Source organism: Pleurodeles waltl, chromosome 6, assembly GCF_031143425.1.
Source record: "Pleurodeles waltl isolate 20211129_DDA chromosome 6, aPleWal1.hap1.20221129, whole genome shotgun sequence".
NCBI lineage: Eukaryota > Metazoa > Chordata > Amphibia > Caudata > Salamandridae > Pleurodeles > Pleurodeles waltl.
In genome coordinates this window covers 972716731-972740532 of record NC_090445.1, presented here as the reverse complement: position 1 = coordinate 972740532, position 23802 = coordinate 972716731, and the positions used below count along the sequence as shown (strand labels likewise).

Below are 23802 nucleotides of genomic sequence, written 5' to 3'. Positions count from 1 at the left end.
TCTGGAACACAGATGCCGACGAGATCAGACCAAAGGGCAGTCTGGTGTATCTGAAAGTGCCAAAGGGTGTTATGAAGGTAGTGAGATCCATGGATGCTTCCTTGAGTCGGATTTGATGGTAGGAGATGCAAAGGTCTTTAGCACTATTGATCTGGCTTCAACCTAACATCATCAACAATTGACTAATATTTGGTAATGGATACCTGTCCACAATGACACATTTATTCAGTTGTCTGAGGTTCACACATAGTCTGATAGACCCATTAGGCTTCCTAACCATGACTACTGGAGCCAACCCAGTGGTGCCTTCTACTTCTTCAATGATGCCTTGTGACTTCAATTAATTTAATTTATTCAGCATGTCCTCTCTGGCATTGACTGAAACGTCCCTGACTTTGCTGCAGAAGGGGGCAGAACCTGGAGCAATTTTAATGTCATGACAATAATCTTTTAGACAACCCAACTCACTTCTGAACACCCTCGGAAACTCTTGATACAGTGTCTGATGAAGGCCCACATCAGAGTACTGTGGTGACATTGACTCAACTTGGCATATGTCTTTTAAAATGATGGGGTCAATACTATTGGGGTCCAACATGACTCCAAGATTTTTCTGGTGCCACCAGATAATGATGCTCTCGCCTTTTTTTGAGACGTACATTTTCCCTGACGTAAAACTGCCTCTGAATTCAATTAAACCTATGAAGTAACCAAGTAGAGGTATTACTTCACCCACATAAGCACACGGTTTAATATCAGGTTTGCGAAGAGTAACTTTCTCTTTCAAGCAATGAGAAAAGAAATCCTGGGAGACAATGGTGATTTTGGCCCCAGAATCAAATAGGACTTGTGTCTGCATACCTTCTACTGTAATCAATTCAAGAGGACCTCTATTCTTCCATACCTGGAGGACAATTTGTCCACAATCAAAGTCGGAAGAAGCAAGGTCTTCATCACCATCAGTGTGGACCTCATTTACATTTGATTTGGCCTTGCGTACCCTAGAGACAGAAAATAAATGTCCCCACTTTTTACAAAATGAACAAATTGATTTGAGAGCCGGACATTTTTTATCGTGACAAACTGGATCATCTTGCTAACATCGAAAACAGTTTCTCCCCGACTGTGGAGGGAGTTTCTAACATCTTTTTATGTGTATTGCCATTTTTGCTACTATTCTCAGCTACGGTATAAACCACCCCCGAAGTATCACTAGTGGAAGCAACTTTCTTAATTACATCCACGCACTTCAAAGAGTGTTCAATCCACTTTGCAACCATCAAGACATCATCCAAAGAGGATTCATCCTTAAGCCACAGTTCCTCTCAAACCTTTTCAATATTACAACCCAACATGAATTGGTCCCTTATTCTCTCACCTGTGAACGAGCCAAATTTACATGAAAAAGAGAGACGTCTAAGGTCTGTTGTGTAGTTCTCTACAGATTCACCCTCCATTTGTAGTCTTTTACCAAAATAATACCGTTCTAATATAGTGCTGACCTTGGGAAGGTAATGCATGTCCAATTTCCGTATACAAATTTTAAATTTATTCAAGTTTGTTTCGCTATCTGGAATATCTGTAAGGTGATCAAATACTTCTTGGCCTTCAGAACCCAAACAGTGAAGCAATAAGGCAGTGCGTCGTTCAGCACTTAGTGACGTTCCACAGACTTTGGCGTACCTCTCAAACACCCTTTTCCATTTTGACCACTTAATGGGGGGGGTCTCCTGGAGAGGATAGAAAAAAAAGCAGTGCAGTAACATTTTGCATCATAAAAGTTAAGTATTTAAAAATTGAGGTTGAACTCCGTGCTTAGGTATCAATACGTGAAGGAAGACTGGCCAGGTGGTACCAAGTCTGGAGAAGTAGATCTGTGTGTATCAGCGTAGAATACATTTAAATTAAATTTAAATGTTCTACACAATCCATGAGCTGCTTTAAATGATACACCTCCTAAAATTGTCAATGTATGAGATGCATTATTCTTGAGGCGTGCATGCTGTTAAAGTACAGTAAAAAAAATTACACACACACAGCAGGTGATACGTTCCCTGCCCAAAAGGTGCTAACTGTTTGCTTAAATACACAGTAGAGGAGTCTCTGTAGGCTGCCATCCCAACCCTCGCCACAAGAACAGCGTGGCTTACCTTTTAACATATGTCAAACCTATGTGTGGATGAATGGTAATGTAATGTTCCAGTTTTTTTCCTCGTAAAATGCAAACTTTACTTTCTACATTTTGATTGTTATTTTGGCTTATTTATTATGATGAAAATAATGGGCAGAGAAACATAAATTCTGTTTAATCTTTTCTTCATTCTTCAAGATGGTGACGCAGATGGTGAAGGTGATGGAGATGCAGTTGATACCGGCTATGGTGGAATTGTACCTGGACCATCACCTGGACAGGCAGACAATCAGATTGCACAGCGTTTATCAAAAGGAAAGAAAAATAGGAGAATTCTATCGAACAAACCTCAGGACTTTCAGGTATTCTACCGTCAAAGTGTCCCAATAGTTTTGAGTTGATTGCTGGGCATGTCTAATGGGTCATCTTGTTGAAGGCGACTAAGGAGCAGTGAGTTACTAATGTTTTTAAGCCATTGGAATCTATCTTGGATATTGTCCTGCATAAATATTGGTTGGAGATCTCTCTTTTTTGTTCTTCTTCAGGCAACAATCATGATGGGACCTGAACAAAAGAGTCATTGCATTTTTTGCTTTGGAACCGAATGCCAGCTTAATGTTAGATGGAAATCTGTGGGAGTTAAAGACCAGGTCCAACATAGCCATGCAGCTGTGTAACAATTGCATTTTGCTGTGGTAAATGAAATTCCAATTACACCAGGCTTGTCACCCAGGGTAAATCTGGGACCGCTTGTATCTTGCTACATTTTTAGAACTTTTAGACTTTGCTGCAATCTAATTTGAAAATAGTTTATTTTGGAAAGAAAGCTCCAAAGGAAGAAAAGTCTATAGAGAAGTGTGTAACAGCCTTGAGAAAGAAACCCAATTAAAGTTAGGAGAAAACCACGAATAAAGATTAAACGTCAATTTATGTTGGGTTGTAACAGAGATGAGGTGATGGAAGCTTGGAGGAGTAAAGACCATCTAATTTGAGTAAAGTATTGAAGATTGCAAAAAAACAAACAGAATGTAGCCTAAGATGGGAGGAAACAAAAGAAAGTGAACACTGAATAGAATATGCAAGCAGTAATTGTTAAACAAAAAGGGGCAGTGAAAGATTAACATTGTTCTTCATTAACACACCGCAGAGTGCATGTCGAAGCACGGGGGAGGGCATGGATGCCTGTGTGTTATTTTTCCAGCTTCTAAGTCTCCAAAATTCAAGTATAACTATATGTGAACTCATGCTCTTTAAATAATTGTTCACTTCAGTAAATGTAAGCCAAACTATTCAGTGTTCGAAATGTTCATGTAGTCATTCAGATGAATTCTGGAGTGGTAATGGAGCTTAACGGCCCAATCTCTACAAATAACCTCTATCTACAAAGACATCAGTAAAATGTACTTTCCAAATGGACTCTGCAAAACGAGAGCTTTAGTCGTTTGCCTCTGAATATAACCAAGGATATTTACACATTTAAGGCTTCAAAATTGTAACGTGTAACCATAAACAAACCTTACCCAGACTTACCTTCTGTGGTGTTGGGTAGCTGATAACATTTTTGTTTTGCATACAAACAGCTGACGTAAGTAGATGGGTGGAAGGGGGGCAGAGGTGATCAACAAGAAAAACTGCTGCTTGCTGTTTTTCTATGTAGGAATTTACAATCTACAAAGCATTTATTTTTTTCTGCTTGTTCTGGTGAATGTCAGTGACAGGTTGGATTCAAGCTCTAGCAGCTGGTTCCTGTTTAACTGCATCACTGTATTCCTATGACTGTGGATATAGTACACTTCTTCTTGCATTGTATGAAGGTGAGGTGCTCTCAAGCGCTATATCAACCAGATCTGCTTGGAGAGAAACTGCGCTGTAGAGAGAAGGCCAAGGCTACTGGGTAACTAAGATAAAAAAAAGTGTGCCTATTTGTAGAAGTACGATGAGAAAGATGCTCCGCATCAAGAGAGAGGTTGGCAGCAAACTAACCTTAAGTATTAGAGCCATCAAACCATGGGCTCCAGCACTGAAATGCGCCTTTAATAAGGTTCTCCATAGCAATAGACTTCCGTAGGTTTGTATTAGAATTCTGACTTAGTTGCAAGCATGCTTCTGTTCTAGAAGTATGTGGCGTGGTCATTCAGCAAGGGAGTGAGTCTGCTTCACAGAGCCTGCTATAATAAAGATACATAACTGAGGTTTTGTATGGCATCTAGGTAGAGGAGACCATGCTGCTTCCTTCTCCAGTTGAAACTTACATTGATATGTAATTATATTGCTCTGAAGCCCTTAGTGAGCTCTGTCAAGTTACTAACCTGTCCTGTTACTGGCCGAGATATGAACGCCGTGGTCTCTTGACCCTCTTAATGTGACTTAACAGCAACCTTTTTAAAAATAGCCTCATCCACCCATCATCCTCTTCACTCCCCATTCTTCTTCAATCTCCGTTCCTCTTCCTCGCCTTTTTCACATTTTAGGATTTCATCTGTTTCTTTCTCGTTTGTCCTTCTTACAGTGTGTTCAGTCAACATTTGCATGACTTACTCCTTATTCATCCTCCTCGTTGTTCACCATTGAATTTTGATCCTTGTTTCTCACTTTAACCTTCAGTCCTCACCCCTCAATTCTCACTACTCGTGTATTACTCCTTCCTCTTCATTCTTAACCTCTTGCCTCTCCTTTGCTGTACACTCTTTAAACTCCACTCCTCACCCCTACTAATCTCTTTTGCTCATTTCTCATTCCTTGTCCCCTATATTTTGTGCCTCATTTCTTATCCTTCATTTGATTTCTCCCTTACATTCCCTAACTCATCGATCCTCCTCCTAATTTCCGTTCCTTATTCAAGATTGTTCAATTTCTTCCACATCATCTGAGTGATTGATATGTTAATTTTATGCATGGTCACCAAATGATTCCCCTGTTAAGTCCTGGAGTGTATCCATAGTTACCACTTCCGCCTGCTTTTTCTTTGAAGATGAAAGCCCTGAGGATCTTAGAAGTGCTTGTTGTCGAGGCTTTATTTACCTTGCTTCTCTTTACAAAAAATATATTTAACCATCTCTCATTGGAGCATATTGTGAGAACTACGTTACTATATGAACACATTGTGAAGTGTGATATCATCATGAAATCCTCTACAGGCATCATTCAAATTTGAGACTGTTAATCAAGGAACACCCTTCTGGCAGACGGGCTTCTATGGTGGACAGAGCCTGAAGCTTCTAAGTACTTCTATCTGAGTAATGTTCGTTATCACACTGGGGACGATTTAGATGGGATACCAGCTCCTAAGTAAGTGTCCCAACACTACGAAAGATGCAGAGGGGCCCTTTGTCTTTGATACTTCTGATCCAAGTTGGAAGGGATCTCCTCTCCACAGCATACACTTAATTTTCCCCGATCTGTCACCTCGCTGTGAAGCGACTGTAGAATATCCAATGAAACTAACTGCCACATGGGTGATTTACAGAATCATCTTAAACTTAGTTATACTTGCATGCATGTAACTTTCTAGGAAGAATTGTGTGTGATCAATTCACAGTTTGGCTCCACCAATAGTCATGCATCTAAATGAACAAAGGTTTGTGGGGAGTGACTAGCTCATGAGAGCAATCCCTCTATGATTCATTCTCGAGGTTTGGGACAAGCTTTGGTATCCTTCAATGTGCGCCTTCTTAGCACTAGCCTGTTCTGCTCGAGACCGAAGACTTGGGCATTCAGTGGTTGTCCATGCATCACCGTTACCGAGACCCACCTGGTGAACTTGTTGTGGTGGTCATGCCAACACTCCTTGTGTTGAAATCTAGGCCAATGTAGCATAATAATGCCACAAAGTCTGGCATGTGAGCTTTTTGGAGGGATCTGTGAACAGCAGGGCGATGATGCCTGGAGAAGTTACCTTCCAGTTGCGTGTTGTAACAGAAAAAGAGCCACATGGCATCTACTCTGACAAGTGGAGGAACGTTCGTTAGAGATGTGCCGATTTGCCATCAGAAGGGCCAAACGGTGGCTGCACTTTGGAACCGTACAGAACAGGGCTGCCTTTTTTGGTTCTTTCACCAATTGTAGCATTGTTGTTTTTATCTAGACACTTGAATTATCCTGGGTGCTGCTGGGTAGGAGTGGTGATAGAACTAAGGAGAACAATTAGCACAGCACATCACAACTGCAGGGTGTGAGGAGCCAAGAATTAGCACTCAGGTATCATATTGGGTACCAGTTTTTTTCCTCAATGTTTGTGTCTCTGTATGCCAGAAGTGTGCTTTGGGTGTAAAATTCAGATTCAATTTGGTGAGAAACCAACAGTGAATTTCAGAATGGTATCCACTACTGCCTATCACCATCAAATATGAAAAATGTATTTTTCACTACGCCATGGTATGTGGTACAAACATGAGAGTAGAAATGAAGAATTAATTTCTAATACATTGCTTCAAGCCCTGAGGGGCAGGGGGTTCATGAACATTTACCCACACTCTCTACCGAACAGTTACATTGCTTAAATTAATTTTATTTTTGTGGAGGAAAAGCTTGATGTACATTCCTCAGCAAAGGTTTGCATCATTTTTAAAGAGTTACTTTGGAACGAGATCTCAAAAGTGAGGGGAGAGTACAGAGGAGTGTGTGTCTGGAGAAAGCGAAAAATTGCATGTTTTTGAGAAAACTATTAAGAAAGATTAAAGATCAATTTATGTTGGATTGTAACAGAGGTGAGAGAAGCGTTGTGGCTTTCTAATCTGTGCAAAGTATTGAAGATTGGAAAAAAAATTGAATGTAGACTAAAGTGCAGGGGAAATAAAGAGAATGTGCAAGTAGTAATTGTTAAACAAAAAGTGGAAATAATTAAGACTAATATGACATGTTAGAGATATGATAATCAAGAACATTTAGATAGAAACCGGACAGATGTTGTCTTCTGTTCAATTGTTAAACGTTAGTAAAAAATAGCCCCGGGACCATTTTAGTGCACCATCATGGTGTTATTGCATATCAGTGAGGGATTGTGCAGTGTTCTTTACCTTCCATCTTAGTGCCGAGAATGAGTAAAACACCATAAGAGTATAGATGCACATCAAACATATTAATGCTTCTAGAAATATAGAACTACATTTAATTATAACATTTAAAGTTAAAAATTAAATTTTGTGAAGTGTAACTATATACTGATGGTCAGCAGAGACATGCCTCAGATTGAGTTTTCCCTTGGAGTGCACTCCCTTCAAAGTTGTAGGCACTTGCACAGCCACTTTATTTGAGGCCAACGAAGGTTAGTTGAGTGTCTAGGTGAAGAGGGATTAGGATCTCAAAAATAATTAGAGAAACCATGTACCATTTGCAGGGAAATTGCAAAACCAGTGCTTGAGTATATCACATGCAATATGGGGGATATAAAGAAGATTTGTTTTCTGGATAATGCTAGATTGCAGGTGTCTTACCAGAAAGCCAGCCTGGTATGAAACAGTAAAAACCCAGGAATGCCCCATGTCATAAGGATTATTGTGAAAAAAAATGGCTGGATTTGGTATTTGAATGTAATTCTTGCACGTATATTAGTCCTGATCTTCCTAAATGATTTGTTCTCATCCCTCTGCTAATTTGTTAAATAAATGTTTTTAGGCTACTCACATTAAATCTTCCATCTTTTCAGAATCAGATTTGATATCTGGTGTTTTTTTTCTTTCCAGATCCGTGTCCGAGTGATTGAAGGACGTCAATTGAGTGGCAATAACATAAAACCAGTCGTCAAAGTTAATGTTGGTAATCAGACACATCGAACTCGAATCAAGAGAGGGAACAATCCATTTTTTGATGAGGTAAATGTTCATGAGTTGGATCATTATTTTCAGTCTGAAGTTCCACCCTTGCGGATTACTTGTATGTGCCACTTCATAGAATGGTATTCTAGAGGCTCAGGGTCGTCTTTTCAGTTTTTCCTTCTTTTGCCCTTCATATGGCCTGGCTTGTTAGTGCAGCTGTCGCCAGCTAACTATGTGAGAACTACATGGAGAGGGGCTTGGGCTCTACCCATATATTGGGAGTCAGGATTACATTTTTTTGATTGGATAGACGTTGTGTGCTTCCACAATTGTGATCAATTTGTTTATCCAGCTGCCTGAGATTGAACTTTAAAGGGCACACACATGCCATTGTAATGCTATTAAATTGTTTTAGATAACTAAATAATTTATGGTGTTTTCCTCTAGCAGCAGCACAGATAGGAGGAGGTAGTCATTAACGTAAATTAATTTTTAGGTCTTGCTTGAATGTGTTTATTATCAAGACCTCTTGACACTCCCAATCCTTGTTTCTTGGGGATACAGTCAGCTGTACAACTCTCTCCAGGAACAACTGGCCATTAAATAAATACTGCAAATGCTGAGTGGGCCAGCTGCTTCAAAGCCTTTAGGCCTGGCCTCTTACTGGGTTATGGATCCGTCAATTGGCTCATTAGTCCAATTTAAGATTATGCACAACACTAGGTTTAACTATGCTATAATGCTTGCCGTGCCTCTTTCCCCTCTGCTTCTCATGTGAAAACGAATCATTGGCTCGCAGTGTCCAGAGATGTACAATATCGGTTTCAAAGCCGGGCTTCTGGTGGAACCTGCCAAGGCTACTAGTCACCTCTCACTCTCACACTTGCACTCTTTTGCTCCTACGTGTCTCTGTGTGATTGCTTCACATACTTTTCCAACAAGTTGCTTAGTCCGGAGTGCCATTTTTTTATTAAACTTTTCAAGATGTTTTAATGGATTGCAGGGCATCCGAAAGTTAGCGATTTCTTTAATGAATGTGTATCTCCATGGCTTTATTACTAGCACGCGGATGGAATGATGATATTGCACATCCAGTCAGAAGCCTTAGACTTCTGGCTCTAATACTGCTTATACATGTCGACAGTCTAAATTCAGTGATCCTCTCAATGGACCACGTGAAGCAGAGACGTGCATTTGATGTGTTTGTCTATAGTAGGCTATAAGTTCGGGGTCAAAAGGTCCCCTTACCCTTTTTGATCACATTAACCTGACATTAAGAAGCTGTTAGTTTACCTTCTATTTATCATGCGTTTTTATTTTAGCCTAAGCTGCAGTTCTTGAGTCGGCAGTTAACACGTAATGACTACAGTAAAGGGCATTAACAACTACTAGTGCCCTCAGTAGAGGGAGGTAACTTTTAGGTATAAATCAGGTCAGCATCTCTGTTGCACTACAGTTCAAAATATTTTTCTTTGAAGAGAATGCTTTGGTTTCCCACTCAGTGTGGTGCTGCTCATTCGAACTAATATTTAAATGGAATTGTTTTGGTTTGTGCTGAGCCTGCTGTAGGAGGCTTGCTCAGTATATGGTGCACACCTATAGGCGAGGCACCCTGTACTATGTCCAGGGAACCCTTTTTGATAGTGTAGGTGGCTCCAGATAACCAGAGCTCTTATAACGGTAGCTGAAGAGAGCAACTAAGGCTCATCCAGGAGGGTGTAAAGCTGTGGTAAACACCATACAGGCCAGTCAGTGAAGTACACACAGTAAAGAACCACACCAGTGTTAGAAAAGTATGTAATATTTATTATAACACACTAACTTTGATATATCTCCTAGCTGGCGATATGGTCATACAAACATATACTGAGCAACAGGTCAGTAAAGGCATAAAATAACATGGGCCCCTATTGGTTGGCAAACAATATACAAAGAAAATGGACTGAGAAAATCACTCCCAACCCACACTACCAACCAAGGACCCTTAGGACTGGGGAGGTACTAAAACCCCAAAGGTAAGTAGGTAGGATTCCCCATTCGCCAGTGTGCAGAGTAGAAATCTCGGGTCAGTGTCTGTAGGCTAACCTGGGGAAGTTGCCGTTGGAGTTTGTTTTTTAGGATCCTTCCCAGAGGACTCCAAGGAAACCCATTGGGATAAGGGAAGTTGGATAGTACCCTCACCTGTGGGTACCCAGAACTGTGGAGTACCTACACCAGGGAGCCAAGGTGCATAGGGATGAATTTGTGTCAGAACCTCCTGTTGAAGTCAATGGGGACCATGGCTGTCCATATGCTGTTGCGACCTGTGGGCCAGGTCGGTGGAACCCAGGCATGGATTGCAGAAGAAGAGGACCTAAGTAGAGAGGGGACAGAGAACGGACCACCCAGAGGTGTCTAGGCAGTGCAGGAGGGCAATGCTCGCTCTTCTCAATGATGCTTCCTGGTGGACGATGGCCAAAGAATTGCAGCTGTGGAGTCCAGGTGATGCAGGAGGATCCCAGGAGTCATTCACAAGCTTTCCCATGCTGGATGCCGAATTGCAGTCAGGTCAGTGGTCAGCAGGACCACCAACAAGCCTTGGCAAATGCATAGAAGTGTTTCATGGAGTTTGCAGGATTTGTGGGGAACAGCAAGGTCTAGGTGACCCAACCTTGGCAGGTAGGACGGGGCCAGCCCTCAGCAAGCAGGAGAGACAGCAGGAATTGTTGGAACCCTCAGCAGGACCCTCTGGCAGAAGGCACAGGGAGTCACAGGGAGGCCTCAGCAGCACAGCAAAGAGGGATGCCCATGTCGCAGGAGTTGCAGAGAGGGAGTCATTATTGGAGCTGGAGAGTGCTGAAAGATAGAGCTGCTGGGAGGTCTTTGGACTTGAGGTCACAAGCCTTGGCAACAACTAACAGACGAGGTGTACAGGGGGTTCTAGCCAAGCAGCTCTGGTGAGGGACCACAGACTTCTCAGTTGCAAGGAAGCTAGGTTAGACCTCTGGAGAGCCACATAACCACCACTTGTTTGGTAGAGCCTTGAGGAATCCATGGGACAGCAGGATCCACAAGCCGGTCATCGTCGTGGAGGTTTGCAGATGCAGGGGAGTGACTCCACTCCAAGGGAGATTCCTTCTTGCTTCCCTAAGTGTAGGCAGAGACCCAGTGACACTGGAGGATGCACAGCCATAAGGTTGCAGGAGTCTTTGCAGAACTTGAAACTAAAGTTGCAGTAGGAGCCCTCCTTTTGGTTACAGTCTTGCTTCTGGTTTCAGTGAAGAACAGCAGCAGTTCCAGTGTCTAGGTTGCAGAAGTGTCTTGTAGGGGAGGCTTGCAAATGGTTCCTGAAGTCTTGCAGACAAATCTAGGGTCCCACCCTCAAGGGAGCCCTTAAGTAACCCAGGAAGGGGGGATGGACACTTACTGCAGTGACCCACCTGTTGGGTATGGGGGAGATGGGGGGGTGAGGGACGTCACCTAGCTGTACTAACCAGTCAGATGCTCCCAGGGGCCCCGCTCATCTTATTTCCAACATGGCAAAATCAAACAGCCACCTGGCAGAACCTTGTGCACCTCCCTAGGGGAGGAGTTGGGTGGGGGGTGGTCATTCTCCTGTCTTTTGTGTAGTTAGTTTCACACCAGTGCAGGAACCACGGGTTCCTGCACTGGTGCAAACCAGTTAATGCAAGGAGGGCACCAAATGGGCCCTTCAAAGCAGTCTTGTGGTGCTCAGAGGCACCCCCACCCTAGCCCAGAGACACTTAATTCTAAAAAAAAAAAAAAAAAAGAGCTGGTCTATCGTACAGGAAATCATTTATCCTGCCTTCCCCTGGTCATGTTAGGCTCAGCAGCAGGAGGGCTGAACAGTGTCTGGGGTTGGCAGCAGCACAGACTGGCATGCAGACCCTGCAAGGCTGTCCAGGTAGGCATGGGGGATCCCCTAAGGAACCCTCCGAGTGCATGGTATCACAAATCTAACACTGGAATCTGTGTACTTATATGATTCTAACATGTTTTGACACCAAACATGCCTAGGTCTGGTGAATTTATTAGTAGGTGGACATCTTGTGTTGACCAGTATCCACTCCATACCTTACGATGGTTTCCCCACACTTACAAAGCCAAGAAAATGGAATCTGGGGTTTGTAGGGGCACATCTGCTCAAGCAGGGATGCCCTCACACATAGAACCATGCACCCTGCCCTTCGGCTGAAGGGCTAGCCTTAGGGGTGATTTACATGGTCAGAGTGCAATGACCAGGATATAAGGTAAATCTTATAGCTGCAGTGAAAGGTGCATGCACCATTTCACACAGGCTGCAGTGGCAGGCCTGTCATCCCAGTTTGCATGGGCCCCTATGAATTGCATAAAACATGCTGCAGCTTGTTTACCAGTGCTCTGAGTGCTTGAGTACCGTATACTCGGGACTTACATGGTGTAGGAAAATGCCTCTCATGGCATGGTTACCCCCTAACCTTTTGCCTTTTGTTGATTATGATTGAAAGTGTGCTGGGACTCTGCTAACCAGGCCCCAGCACAGGTATTCTTTCCCTAAACTGTACTTTTGTCTCCACAACTGGCACAGCCCTGGTAATGGTTACACTGAATACTGGGAAGTTTGGTATGAAACTTCTCAGCACAATAAATCCACACTGATGCCCGTATGGGATTTATTGAGAAATGCACACAGAGAGCATCTTAGAGATGCCCCCTGTATACCAGTCCAACTACTAGTGTTAGGCTGACCAGTTTCTGCCAACCTGCCACATCCAGATTGGTTTCTAGCCATATGGGGTGAGAGCCTTTGTCACTCTGTGGCCAGGAACAAAGCCTGCTTCACACCTCCCCCGCAGGAACTGTACCACCTGGCGGTGAGCCTCAAAGGCTCTAGCCTGGTGTTACAGCGCCCCAGGGCACCCCAGCTAGTGGAGATGCCCGCCCCTCCGGACACAGCCCCCACATTTGGTGGCAAGTCCAGAGGAGATAATGAGAAAAACAAGCAGGAGTCACCCACCAGTCAGGACAGCCCATAAGGTGTCCTGAGCTGAAGTAACCCCTGCCTTAGGAAATCCTCCATCTTGTTTTGGAGGATCCCCCCCCATAGGATTAGGGATGTGCCCCTCTCCCCACAGGGAGGAGGCATAAAGAGAGTGTAGCCACCCTCAAGGACAGTAGCCATTGGCTACTGCCCCCCAGACCGAAACACACCTCTAAATTTAGTATTTAGGGGTGACTCTGAACCCAGGAAATCCAATTCCTGTAACCTGGAGAAAGAAGGACTGCTGACTTGAAAGCCCTGCAGAGATGACGGAGACGACAACTGACTTGGCCCCAGCCCTACTGGCCTGTCTCCAGACTCAGAGAACCTGCACAGCAACGCATCCAGCGGGACCAGCGGCCTCTGAGTACTCAGAGGACTGACCTGCACCTAAAGGACCAAGAAACCCCAGAGGACAGCGGCACTGTTCAAAACTGCAACAAAGAAACCATCTCCAAAGAAGACTCCAGCCTTACTCCGGAAGCGTGAGTCTTCACACTCTGCACCCAACGCCCCTGGCGTGTGTCCAGAAGAACCAACACAGCAGAGAGGACCCGCAGGCGACTCCAACGATGTGGACACCCTGAGTCGATCTCCCTGCACCCCAATTGCGACACCTGCAGAGAGGATCCAGAGGCTCCCCCTGACTGTGACTGCCCTGCAACAAAAGAACCCGATACCTGGACGAAGCACTGCACCCACAGCCCCCAGGATGGAGAGGAACCAACCACCGGTGCAGGAGTGACCAGCAGGTGGCCCTCATCCTAGCTCAGTCGGTGGTTGGCCTGAGAAGCCCCCCTGTGCCTTGCCTGCATCGCCAGAGTGACCCCCGGGTCTCTCCATTGTTTCCTACCTACTACCGGACACCTTGTTCACACAGTGAACCCGGTCTCCCCTGTGCCACTGAGGATGTATTTTGTGTGCCTGTTTGGGACCCCCCAGTGCTCTACCAAAGCCCCCTGGTCTGCTCCCCAAGGACTCTGGTACATACCTGCTAGCAGACTGGAACCGGAGCACCCCTGTTCTCCATAGGCACCTATGTTATTTCAGCCCTACTTTGACCTCTGCACCTGACCGGCCCTATGTTGCTGGTGCTGGGTGTTTGGGGTTAATGTGAACCCCCAACAGGGGGCTGCCTATTCTCAGGTGACTGAACTTGTAAGTGCTTTACTTACCGGAGAAACTAACCAAATTTACCTCCCCCAGGAACTGTTGATTTTTGCACTGTGTCCACTTTTAAAATAGCTTATTGCCATTTTTGCCAAAACTGTGTACATTACTGTTTTAATTCAAAGTTCCATACTTACCTATGTCAAGTACAGTACCTTACAATTTATGTACGTACCTAAATTCTGAATCTTGTGGTTCTAAAATAAATTAAGAAAATATTTTTCTATATAAAAATCTATTGGCCGGGAGTTAAGTCTTTGAGTATGCGTTCTCATTTATTGCCTGTGTGTGTACAACAAATGCTTAACACTACCCTCTGATAAGCCTACTTCTCAACCACACTACCACAAAATAGAACATTAGTCTTATCTAATTTTGCAACTGTCAACCGCTAAGGGGAACCCGTGGACTCTGTGCACACTCTCTCTCACTTAGAGATAGCATATACAGAGCCAACTTCCTACACGTGGGTTCACCAGTATGCCAATTATAGGGTGTAAAAGTTACCATACAACTACATTTAAGGGAGGTCCTGGTTAGCAGGATCCCAGTGTACTACAGTACTGACACCAGGCAAAAGTGGTGGTAACTATACCAGAAAGATGCTACTTTCCAACACCTGCTACTATGCTTTTATTCTGTTAAGCATTTCAGCTTTCTCTTTGGTATATTATGACAGGTGTATTTATAATTCTTTCCCAAATGTAAATCCATTTTTGTTATTATTTTGTAGATCTTTTTCTACAATGTAAATATGACACCTTCAGAACTGTTTGATGAAACCGTGGGAATTCGGGTAAGGAAACACCTAAATCAAATTACATTTTTTTCACAAATAATTTAAGAAATTGCCAGTGCTGTTCTTTTAATGAAAATAAGCTAAACATGTTGTTTCTTCCCTAGCTATTCAATTCCGGATCTATCCGTGCAGACAGCCTGATTGGAGAGTTTAAGGTGAGCAGGTGTCTGTTTTCACCGACAATGTTAAGCTCTACTTAACTGTTGGAATTACCGGTGGTACGTTACAGTGTAGCCTCCATTACAAAGTAGGCCTTAGAGCTGCCGCTTCTTAACCTCTTGATGTCTGTGGACCCCTAGATAATCAGTATTGGAAACCTGGGACCTCTACTGAATGATTGTTGGAATCCAGGGAACCCCCACTAATTCGTTACTAGAAGCCAGGGACCCCGGCCTAGGCATTTATGATGATTTGAGCTGCGAAACAAGCATACACCAAGCAGATGTACACATGATTAAATATTTTACTTCAAAAACTAATGTAAAATCAAAAGAACATTTTAATTTTATTGGGAAAGTTGGAGCTCTTTTAAATTCAATTGAGACCACTTGTCAGCCATGCTATGTTATGTTGATTCACTCGCATTGCTACCATGAATCAATCTATCAATACTAACTTAGTTTTTATTCTCCAATTTCAAATTCCTCCACATTTTGTAGAACGCTTAAAATGTTGAGTTTCACATTTTGGGTGTTTATTTACAGGGAGTGCAGAATTATTAGGCAAGTTGTATTTTTGAGGATTAACTTTATTATTGAACAACTACCATGTTCTCAATGAACCCAAAAAACTCATTAATATCAAAGCTGAATATTTTTGGAAGTAGTTTTTAGTTTGTTTTTAGTTTTAGCTATGTTAGGGGGATATCTGTGTGTGCAGGTGACTATTACTGTGCATAATTATTAGGCAACTTAACAAAAAACAAATATATACCCATTTCAATTATTTATTATTACCAGTGAAACCAATATAACATCTCAACATTCACAAATATACATTTCTGACATTCAAAAACAAAACAAAAACAAATCAGTGACCAATATAGCCACCTTTCTTTGCAAGGACACTCAAAAGCCTGCCATCCATGGATTCTGTCAGTGTTTTGATCTGTTCACCATCAACATTGCGTGCAGCAGCAACCACAGCCTCCCAGACACTGTTCAGAGAGGTGTACTGTTTTCCCTCCTTGTAAATCTCACATTTGATGATGGACCACAGGTTCTCAATGGGGTTCAGATCAGGTGAACAAGGAGGCCATGTCATTAGATTTCCTTCTTTTATACCCTTTCTTGCCAGCCACGCTGTGGAGTACTTGGACACGTGTGATGGAGCATTGTCCTGCATGAAAATCATGTTTTTCTTGAAGGATGCAGACTTCTTCCTGTACCACTGCTTGAAGAAGGTGTCTTCCAGGAACTGGCAGTAGGACTGGGAGTTGAGCTTGACTCCATCCTCAACCCGAAAAGGCCCCACAAGCTCATCTTTGATGATACCAGCCCAAACCAGTACTCCACCTCCACCTTGCTGGCGTTTGAGTCGGACTGGAGCTCTCTGCCCTTTACCAATCCAGCCACGGGCCCATCCATCTGGCCCATCAAGACTCACTCTCATTTCATCAGTCCATAAAACCTTAGAAAAATCAGTCTTGAGATATTTCTTGGCCCAGTCTTGACGTTTCAGCTTGTGTGTCTTGTTCAGTGGTGGTCGTCTTTCAGCCTTTCTTACCTTGGCCATGTCTCTGAGTATTGCACACCTTGTGCTTTTGAGCACTCCAGTGATGTTGCAGCTCTGAAATATGGCCAAACTGGTGGCAAGTGGCATCGTGGCAGCTGCACGCTTGACTTTTCTCAGTTCATGGGCAGTTATTTTGCGCCTTGGTTTTTCCACACGCTTCTTGCGACCCTGTTGACTATTTTGAATGAAACGCTTGATTGTTCGATGATCACGCTTCAGAAGCTTTGCAATTTTAAGAGTGCTGCATCCCTCTGCAAGATATCTCACTATTTTTGACTTTTCTGAGCCTGTCAAGTCCTTCTTTTGACCCATTTTGCCAAAGGAAAGGAAGTTGCCTAATAATTATGCACACCTGATATAGGGTGTTGATGTCATTAGACCACACCCCTTCTCATTACAGAGATGCACATCACCTAATATGCTTAATTGGTAGTAGGCTTTCGAGCCTATACAGCTTGGAGTAAGACAACATGCATAAAGAGGATGATGTGGTCAAAATACTCATTTGCCTAATAATTCTGCACTCCCTGTATATACACCTTATTCACCTGTTAATATTCTAAGCAGTTGCAGACCCCCTGAATAGGCTTCACAGACCCACCAGGGTACCCGGACCATAGGTTAAGAACCACTGGTGAATTGTGATGGATAAGTTAAGCAACTCTATAAAAATTTAATCCATAGGCAAATCTGCAACCCAGGGATTTATTGCACAGCTCTCAAAGCGATTCATCTATGTAGATAGCAGCATTGTTTTTTTTTGGTTTGCATTTTCAGCTGGTGTAAACTGCTAGGCTAAACTTTGAACCCCATAAACAAACACTGCAGAGAACAGGTACAATTCTTGGAGGAAATATTCAGATCTGTTGACTTTTCTCTTGGATTATGCTAGTTAACCCACTATGAATGCAAAGCAAATGCACGTGGGATACAGGTGTGCATTGACAATGATTAGTCCAGGTTGTCCAGCCATAACTTCTGCTTCTGCATGCTGTGCACCGCTAACAATGTGGTAGACCTATATTTTAACATTTATTCTTCTTTCAGAATTTATAGATATAATTAAAAGTAAAACAAGTAACAAAGACTCTCTGCTTATACTTGTTTCAAAGCGCTAGCATAACCAAGCCTCATGAATAAATGTCAAGGTTCAGAACCTCCAAATGGAGGCTAAGGCATTGTGAGAAAAGAGGAAAAACAAACAAAAGACATTGATCACAAAACTGACCAACTATTCCTCGAAGCCCAAACCATAACGTGAATTAGCACATCTTACAGCAGAAACCATATTCAAGACCCTCTGGGTCGAGCATAGAAGACACCCGTGGGTCCCGATGTTATCGCCTTTAAGGTTAGCACCTAAAAATGCTCAGGTTAACTACGGTTGCATGTCAAAGATGCTCATTGTTTAGTGAGTGCCTGTTAAAAACCTCGAAATTGTTTCACAACAGTTCCCTTTTTTCTAGTTGCAGTTTTCCCCTTATTTTCTTCGTTGCACAAACTGGAGTCTAGAAATATGAGCCGTTTATTGTACCTACATTTCAAATTCCTCTCTCTAGTTCTCTAGTAGCAGATCAGGTCACTGTATCTCCAAGGTGCAACCCCAGATCCAAACACATTCATGGCCTCAGTAGAACAGTGAGGGGTGCCCCTGGTTCCCTTATTAATAAAGACACCTCGGGATCCCACACAGCTCCAAAGGCAACACCCATTTATCCCGTCTAGAAAACTGGATCCGCCCCAGTGTCTGGGAATACGCTCCACCTTTTGCTGCCAGACACAGTCTTGGAAAAAGAGTTGATTCATAGCTCCTTATATTCAATTCCGTGTGTGACTAGCAATATCCCCCTCAGTCTTCCACCCCCAAAACTATTAGCACTGTTTCGGCACAAGAAATATCTAGGAAACTACAGTGGTGTTGTAGCAATCTTGAAGTCACACTCTAGTTCTCACACAGATCTACTTCTGACACAAAAGGCCTCTATGTTCTATATGAAGCAGGTCACATAATACCTCAAACCTGAACTCGACTTAGGTTCAGAGAAGTAGCCAGAAACTTTCTGAAACGCAATCTCCACTAATAAGCCCTAGAATCCATAAATCTGATTTCCTAAGGTTCTGCTATATTATTTGAGAAATAAGCATTTGACAACGCCAACACATTTGACTTATCTACATTAGACGTAGGAGCAAAATGGTGCCTTTGTGTACAGGCGTTTGAAATTGTGAAGCAGTAAGTAACTGTCACTCCTTCACCTAAGAGTAGGCACACTGTAAGCATCCACAATATGCCAGAGCACTGGTAGTATTGAAATAATTAGCGCTGCCAACACCCAGTTACAACTATCTGTACCCACGCCCTAAAACACAAAGGTGATCTTCTAAGGCGTGTCAAGCAGTACAATGGTATGGTGCTTTGCAGTTATGTTTTGAGCATTACATTCTGGAAATTTCAGTGCTGCATTTTTAAGGGAATGCAGAACTAGAACCATTGCTCCATAATTAAAGATAAACAGGAGGAATGAGTGAACTGCTGACACCAGACCGAGGAACATTTGGAAGTCCGCTTTCGAAATGTAATTTTTATTGATCCAAAACTACACACCATATGACCTTCATGTGTTACCATTTTAGGTACAGGAAAGCATTTGTTTTTCTGAGTTTTCTTTTCAGATGATGAAACGTTGTGTTTCTTTGACAGGTTGTTACCTCCGAGTGCTCTTTCATAGCAGGTTGTGAACGATTTGAAAGGTAGCAAGTCCTATAGTACTTGAAACCTAACTGGGTATTTGGTCCCAAACATCGATTTATTTGTTTAATAAAAAAGAATTGAGTGAATAGGCCCAGAGGTTTTCCTAGGATCCCACCACGGGTGTTGCCAAACACAGTGGTTGCTGAATAGGAATACTACCTACTCATAAATATATCTCACACCTTTTCTTCCACCACCGTATACTTTTCTCTCTATCTCACTCTTGCAGGTTATTTTTAGATCTTGTTTCAGTGTCCCTAGCTACCCAACCTATTGTTACTAATTCTTTAATGTATGCATGGAGTTGACTTTAGCTCTGCCCTGGGGAGAATGTCTCTCTCCTGAAGCTATTGACTGTTTGAGCTATCATCCTACATATTATCAAATGCTTGCATTGCAATATGAATGACTATTTTACATCTAAATAGCACACATAATTTTCACATATTAAAGTCTTTAGTCTATTAACACATTGTATATATAAAAATCGTTGTTATTATTTTGTTTTTTACCGCAGCAGGATTTTTTATGTCCACATTCAAACCAGACACTGTGGCTTCGCAAATAGTTGTTTATAACAGATTTCTTCTTTGTCACTATTTTGCAGTATGCCTTCCTTTATCCCTTTTATTTCTTTCTCTATCTTGCTGTGTCTGATGATGAAAAATAAGTGATGGTCCCCAAACATAAGTGCGGTTTCCCACCGCCTGCAGCCACCAGCTCAAATTGAGTCCTGGTCCCCACAACAGCAGGTGTGTGGTTAGATCTCTGTGAAACAACAATTAATTGTGATGCTTAAATACCCCAAATCACATTGTTCCGTTTGTATGTATTTTCAGTGTGCAGCATTGATAATAGTGACAAAGAACAACCTTCTCATTATTTGATGAGCTTTATTTGTTTTACTTTTTGTATTTCAGATTGACATTGGATACATCTACGATGAGCCTGGTAAGTTCTGTATTTCAAAACAAAACACATAATTCATTCATAATTAGGACAATGAGGTTCAGCATCTCTCTAGCTTAGTACCTCTCCCCACCTAGGAATATTAGGTTACTCCAGATGCTTGTGATGTCTGTATGCAGTGTCAAAGTGTTAAACCTCCTGGTGTCATAAAATGTGTTCAGAATTATGTCTGGACCATCTCCGAAGGACTAGTTCTTAATTAATGTTCTTGGGTTTTGTTAAACCATTTCATGATCTCATATGTGACCTACTGATAGAGAATATTTTGGTGTCGAGAATTAATGATCATTGCCTTAGACCTACCCCTGTAACAGAGCCTAGAAAATATAATTTAGAATTGTTTTCCTCTCAATTGTTACAAACATCTTTTAGATTATTACAGGAGAAACTGTGAGAGGCAGGTTTGTACTTGCCTATTAGCTGCTGGAGCCCACTAAATCTTGTTCAATCCTAGGGAGGAGTAAAAGTGGAAACAAATACACAATACTCCATCACAAAGCGAATTGATCCATCGTTGCTGAAATGTAGCCAAAAAGGCTGTGAGCAGGGACACTAACTGGTCTATGAAGGCATTTTGGGTAGCCGCATTTAGGTTATCTTTAGTGCTCCCAAGTCCCATCAAGGGTTACTGTTGTCTGAAGAATAGTTGGTGCATGTTTTTTCAGTATTAGCAGAAATGCAACCAGAACACAAGCAAAAAACAAGGTCTGCTTACTTCTTTCCCTTGATTTCCAATACGCACAGAAGCTAAGACAGGAGCCTACCTAGTCCTGCCGATGAGGAGTGAAAGCGTGTGGCTTCTGCACACTCGCTCCTGCATGCACCAGTCTGCCCTTTAACTGAATAATGTCTACTATTATGAACAAACGGCACCAATTTTATTTTATAGGCCCACTGGGCATTAGGAATGAAAAGAGCAGTATTGAAAACATGGGGCACTTTAGCATTGTTCTTGAAACTATTGTACTATCAAAACGGCACTCATTGCTATTTTTCATCCATCCATACTGTTGAATACCTTTGTAAAAGTATTGAAAAATACCTGATGCAACAGAGCACCTGTGATGGATGGTGCCACCATAAGCCTGTATGTCATGGACCGGCTTCATTTACAGGCCTTTTTTCCAGAAGTCTTTGTTTTCCGGTTTGATGTTCCAGTGGTTTCAATCGAAATAAAGGAAGACAATAAATCCTAGAAGGCTCTAGTGTGGGAAACAAAAGCCCAGTGGCTGAAAGCAGGTTGGCATCGTGATTTTGAGGAATTTGTTAACCATAGTGTACCCTTTCCTGTTATTAATATTCTTTTTTTGTCTTTTTTTTACCAGGACATGCAGTCATGAGAAAATGGGTTCTACTGTACGACTCTGAAGATGTCAGCTCTGGAGCTAAAGGCTACCTGAAAATCAGCATCTTTGTTATTGGAACAGGAGATGAGCCACCGGTAGGTGCCAGCTTTATTCAGCAATCCTCCAGGAGCTCAGTTCAATAGATGTCCTGTTGTCTCTGATGTGTATTGCTTTGTTCACCCCAGTACTGTCAGGAATGAAGTACCACCGTGGCAGAAACCAATACAACTGGAACTAAGGGTGCCATATTTAACTAGGAGGAGGTTTTCATGTCAATGACACATTATTTCAAATCTTAACTACTTTCTGCTGGCTGCTATACAAGTCTTGCATGCATCGCATTCCATAGGGGACTAGCAATCCCCTCCAGTAAAATGGCCACTCCCTTGGTCTCGGTTTTATGTAATCCTCCTTACCGCCCAGCCCCACTCTGCTAAAAAAATATGTGCAAGTCTTCTCTGGTACACCTTCGTTGAAGAAGTCTGCACTTTTTACCAGCTATCTGAATTTGTTAGGCCAGTGTGCCACAAGATGCAGCAACCTCCGAGCTTATCCCTGCTCACAAGTTAGTGTTTTATGTTGAAAACTAAATAAAAGAAAAGGGAGCTATGAAACTAAACAAATTTAAAGTGCAAGGTCCTACTTTTTTTTTTTTTTTTTTGTGTGTGTACCTTTTCAACTATTCACCCTGGAGACTTGTAAACATTTGGCAAGTGGGTCAAAGGTCGTTTCCTCCCTCTGGTCTACTTTATCTGTGTATTGTGCACTACTCTCTCACTAAACGCATGAATGCAAGCATGAATAACTATTCAAGCCTATGTTTTGCCCATTTCGGGACAGAGACTAACCTACATGATTTTAACATACAACTCAACATTTCTTTTAGCCATTTTCACTAGTTTCATGTATTGTGTAACATAATCAATGCATTACTGTTGCACACATTTTTTGCTCGTATATTCAACTAATAGCATTTTCTAACACATTGTAAATGTTCGAAACTGGGTCTCTATTGGGCAGAGGTTTGCTCTCCGTCCAAGTAGGGACCACAATCCTAGTCAGGGCAAGTAAGATACACACTAGAAGTTTACCTATGCTTACTCTCTGGTAGCCTGGTGCAGAGCAGTCGGCTAAACTAAAAAGGCAATGTGTAAAATATTTGTGCACACACAGCAACACAATGAAAACACCACAAAAGGAATCCACACCAGTTTAGAAAAAAGTAGCCAATATTTATCTAAGTCAAACAAGACCAAAATGACAAAATCCAACATACACAAGTCAAGTTATTAATTTGTAAAGCTTAGATCAAGAATGTAGTGCTTAGAAGACAATAGCGCCATCCGGAACTATCTGGTCACGCTGGACTGGGGCAAATCGAAAAGTGCAATCTGACCGCGATGGAGAGTGGGCTGGGTACAGAAGTTATGCAGACCAGCTGACAATACTTTTGTTGAGTGAATGCTCAGCAACGATACGTTGATCCAGAGGAGGGGATATGTCACGCTTGCAGCGATGCGTTGTTTCCCGATGTCCAGAAGCAATGAGAACTGGTTCTGATGCTTTGGTGCTACATCAGCGAAGCCAGGGCTGGTTGTTAAGTCGAGGTTGTTGTTACGCGGAGTCGGTAAATGATGTTCGCTGCTTTGGTGCAGGCAGCTGCAAAGCAGTGTTTCTGCAGCAAGATGTATTGGTTCCAAGTGACGCGCTGATGTGGTTACGACAATTCTTGTGTCACAGCAGCACAGTTACCTCCAAGGGCCCAGGACTGGATCTGGCACCACTCTGCAGAGCAAAATTCACTGCAGAGGGAGCCCAAGTGCTGGTAGCAAGATGCAGGTGAAGTCTTTGATGTCCCTTAGACTTCAAAAACAGAAGGCAAGCTCAGTCAGGCCTTTGGAGAAACTTTAGATTGCAGGATATAGAGAGTTAGAGCTGGTCCTCTCACTCTCAGGCAAGAAGCAGCAGGCCAACACAGCAGAGCAAACAGAAAAGTGGCAGTCTCTCTTGACAATACCACAGTCTTTCTTCCTGGTAGATTGCCCTCAGTCTAGAAGTGTTCTGAAAACATGAGGTCAGAGCCCTGGTACTTACACTAAAAAATTTCTTTGGTCAAGAAGTGGCTTCA

The 23802-nt window shown here is 42.6% G+C and overlaps 1 protein-coding gene across 6 annotated transcripts in view; it reads left to right on the top strand.

Moving 5' to 3' along the window:
- Window positions 1–23802, top strand: part of MYOF (myoferlin) — a 686313-nt gene that overhangs the window by 230073 nt on the left and 432438 nt on the right. For all 6 annotated transcript variants that reach the window (XM_069239822.1, XM_069239820.1, XM_069239821.1 and 3 more), the window contains exons 6-11: window positions 2330–2493; window positions 7813–7941; window positions 14808–14870; window positions 14978–15028; window positions 20280–20310; window positions 21654–21769. In XM_069239822.1, the coding sequence (XP_069095923.1) occupies window positions 2330–2493; window positions 7813–7941; window positions 14808–14870; window positions 14978–15028; window positions 20280–20310; window positions 21654–21769 (554 nt within the window). The remainder of the gene's footprint in view (window positions 1–2329; window positions 2494–7812; window positions 7942–14807; window positions 14871–14977; window positions 15029–20279; window positions 20311–21653; window positions 21770–23802) is intronic.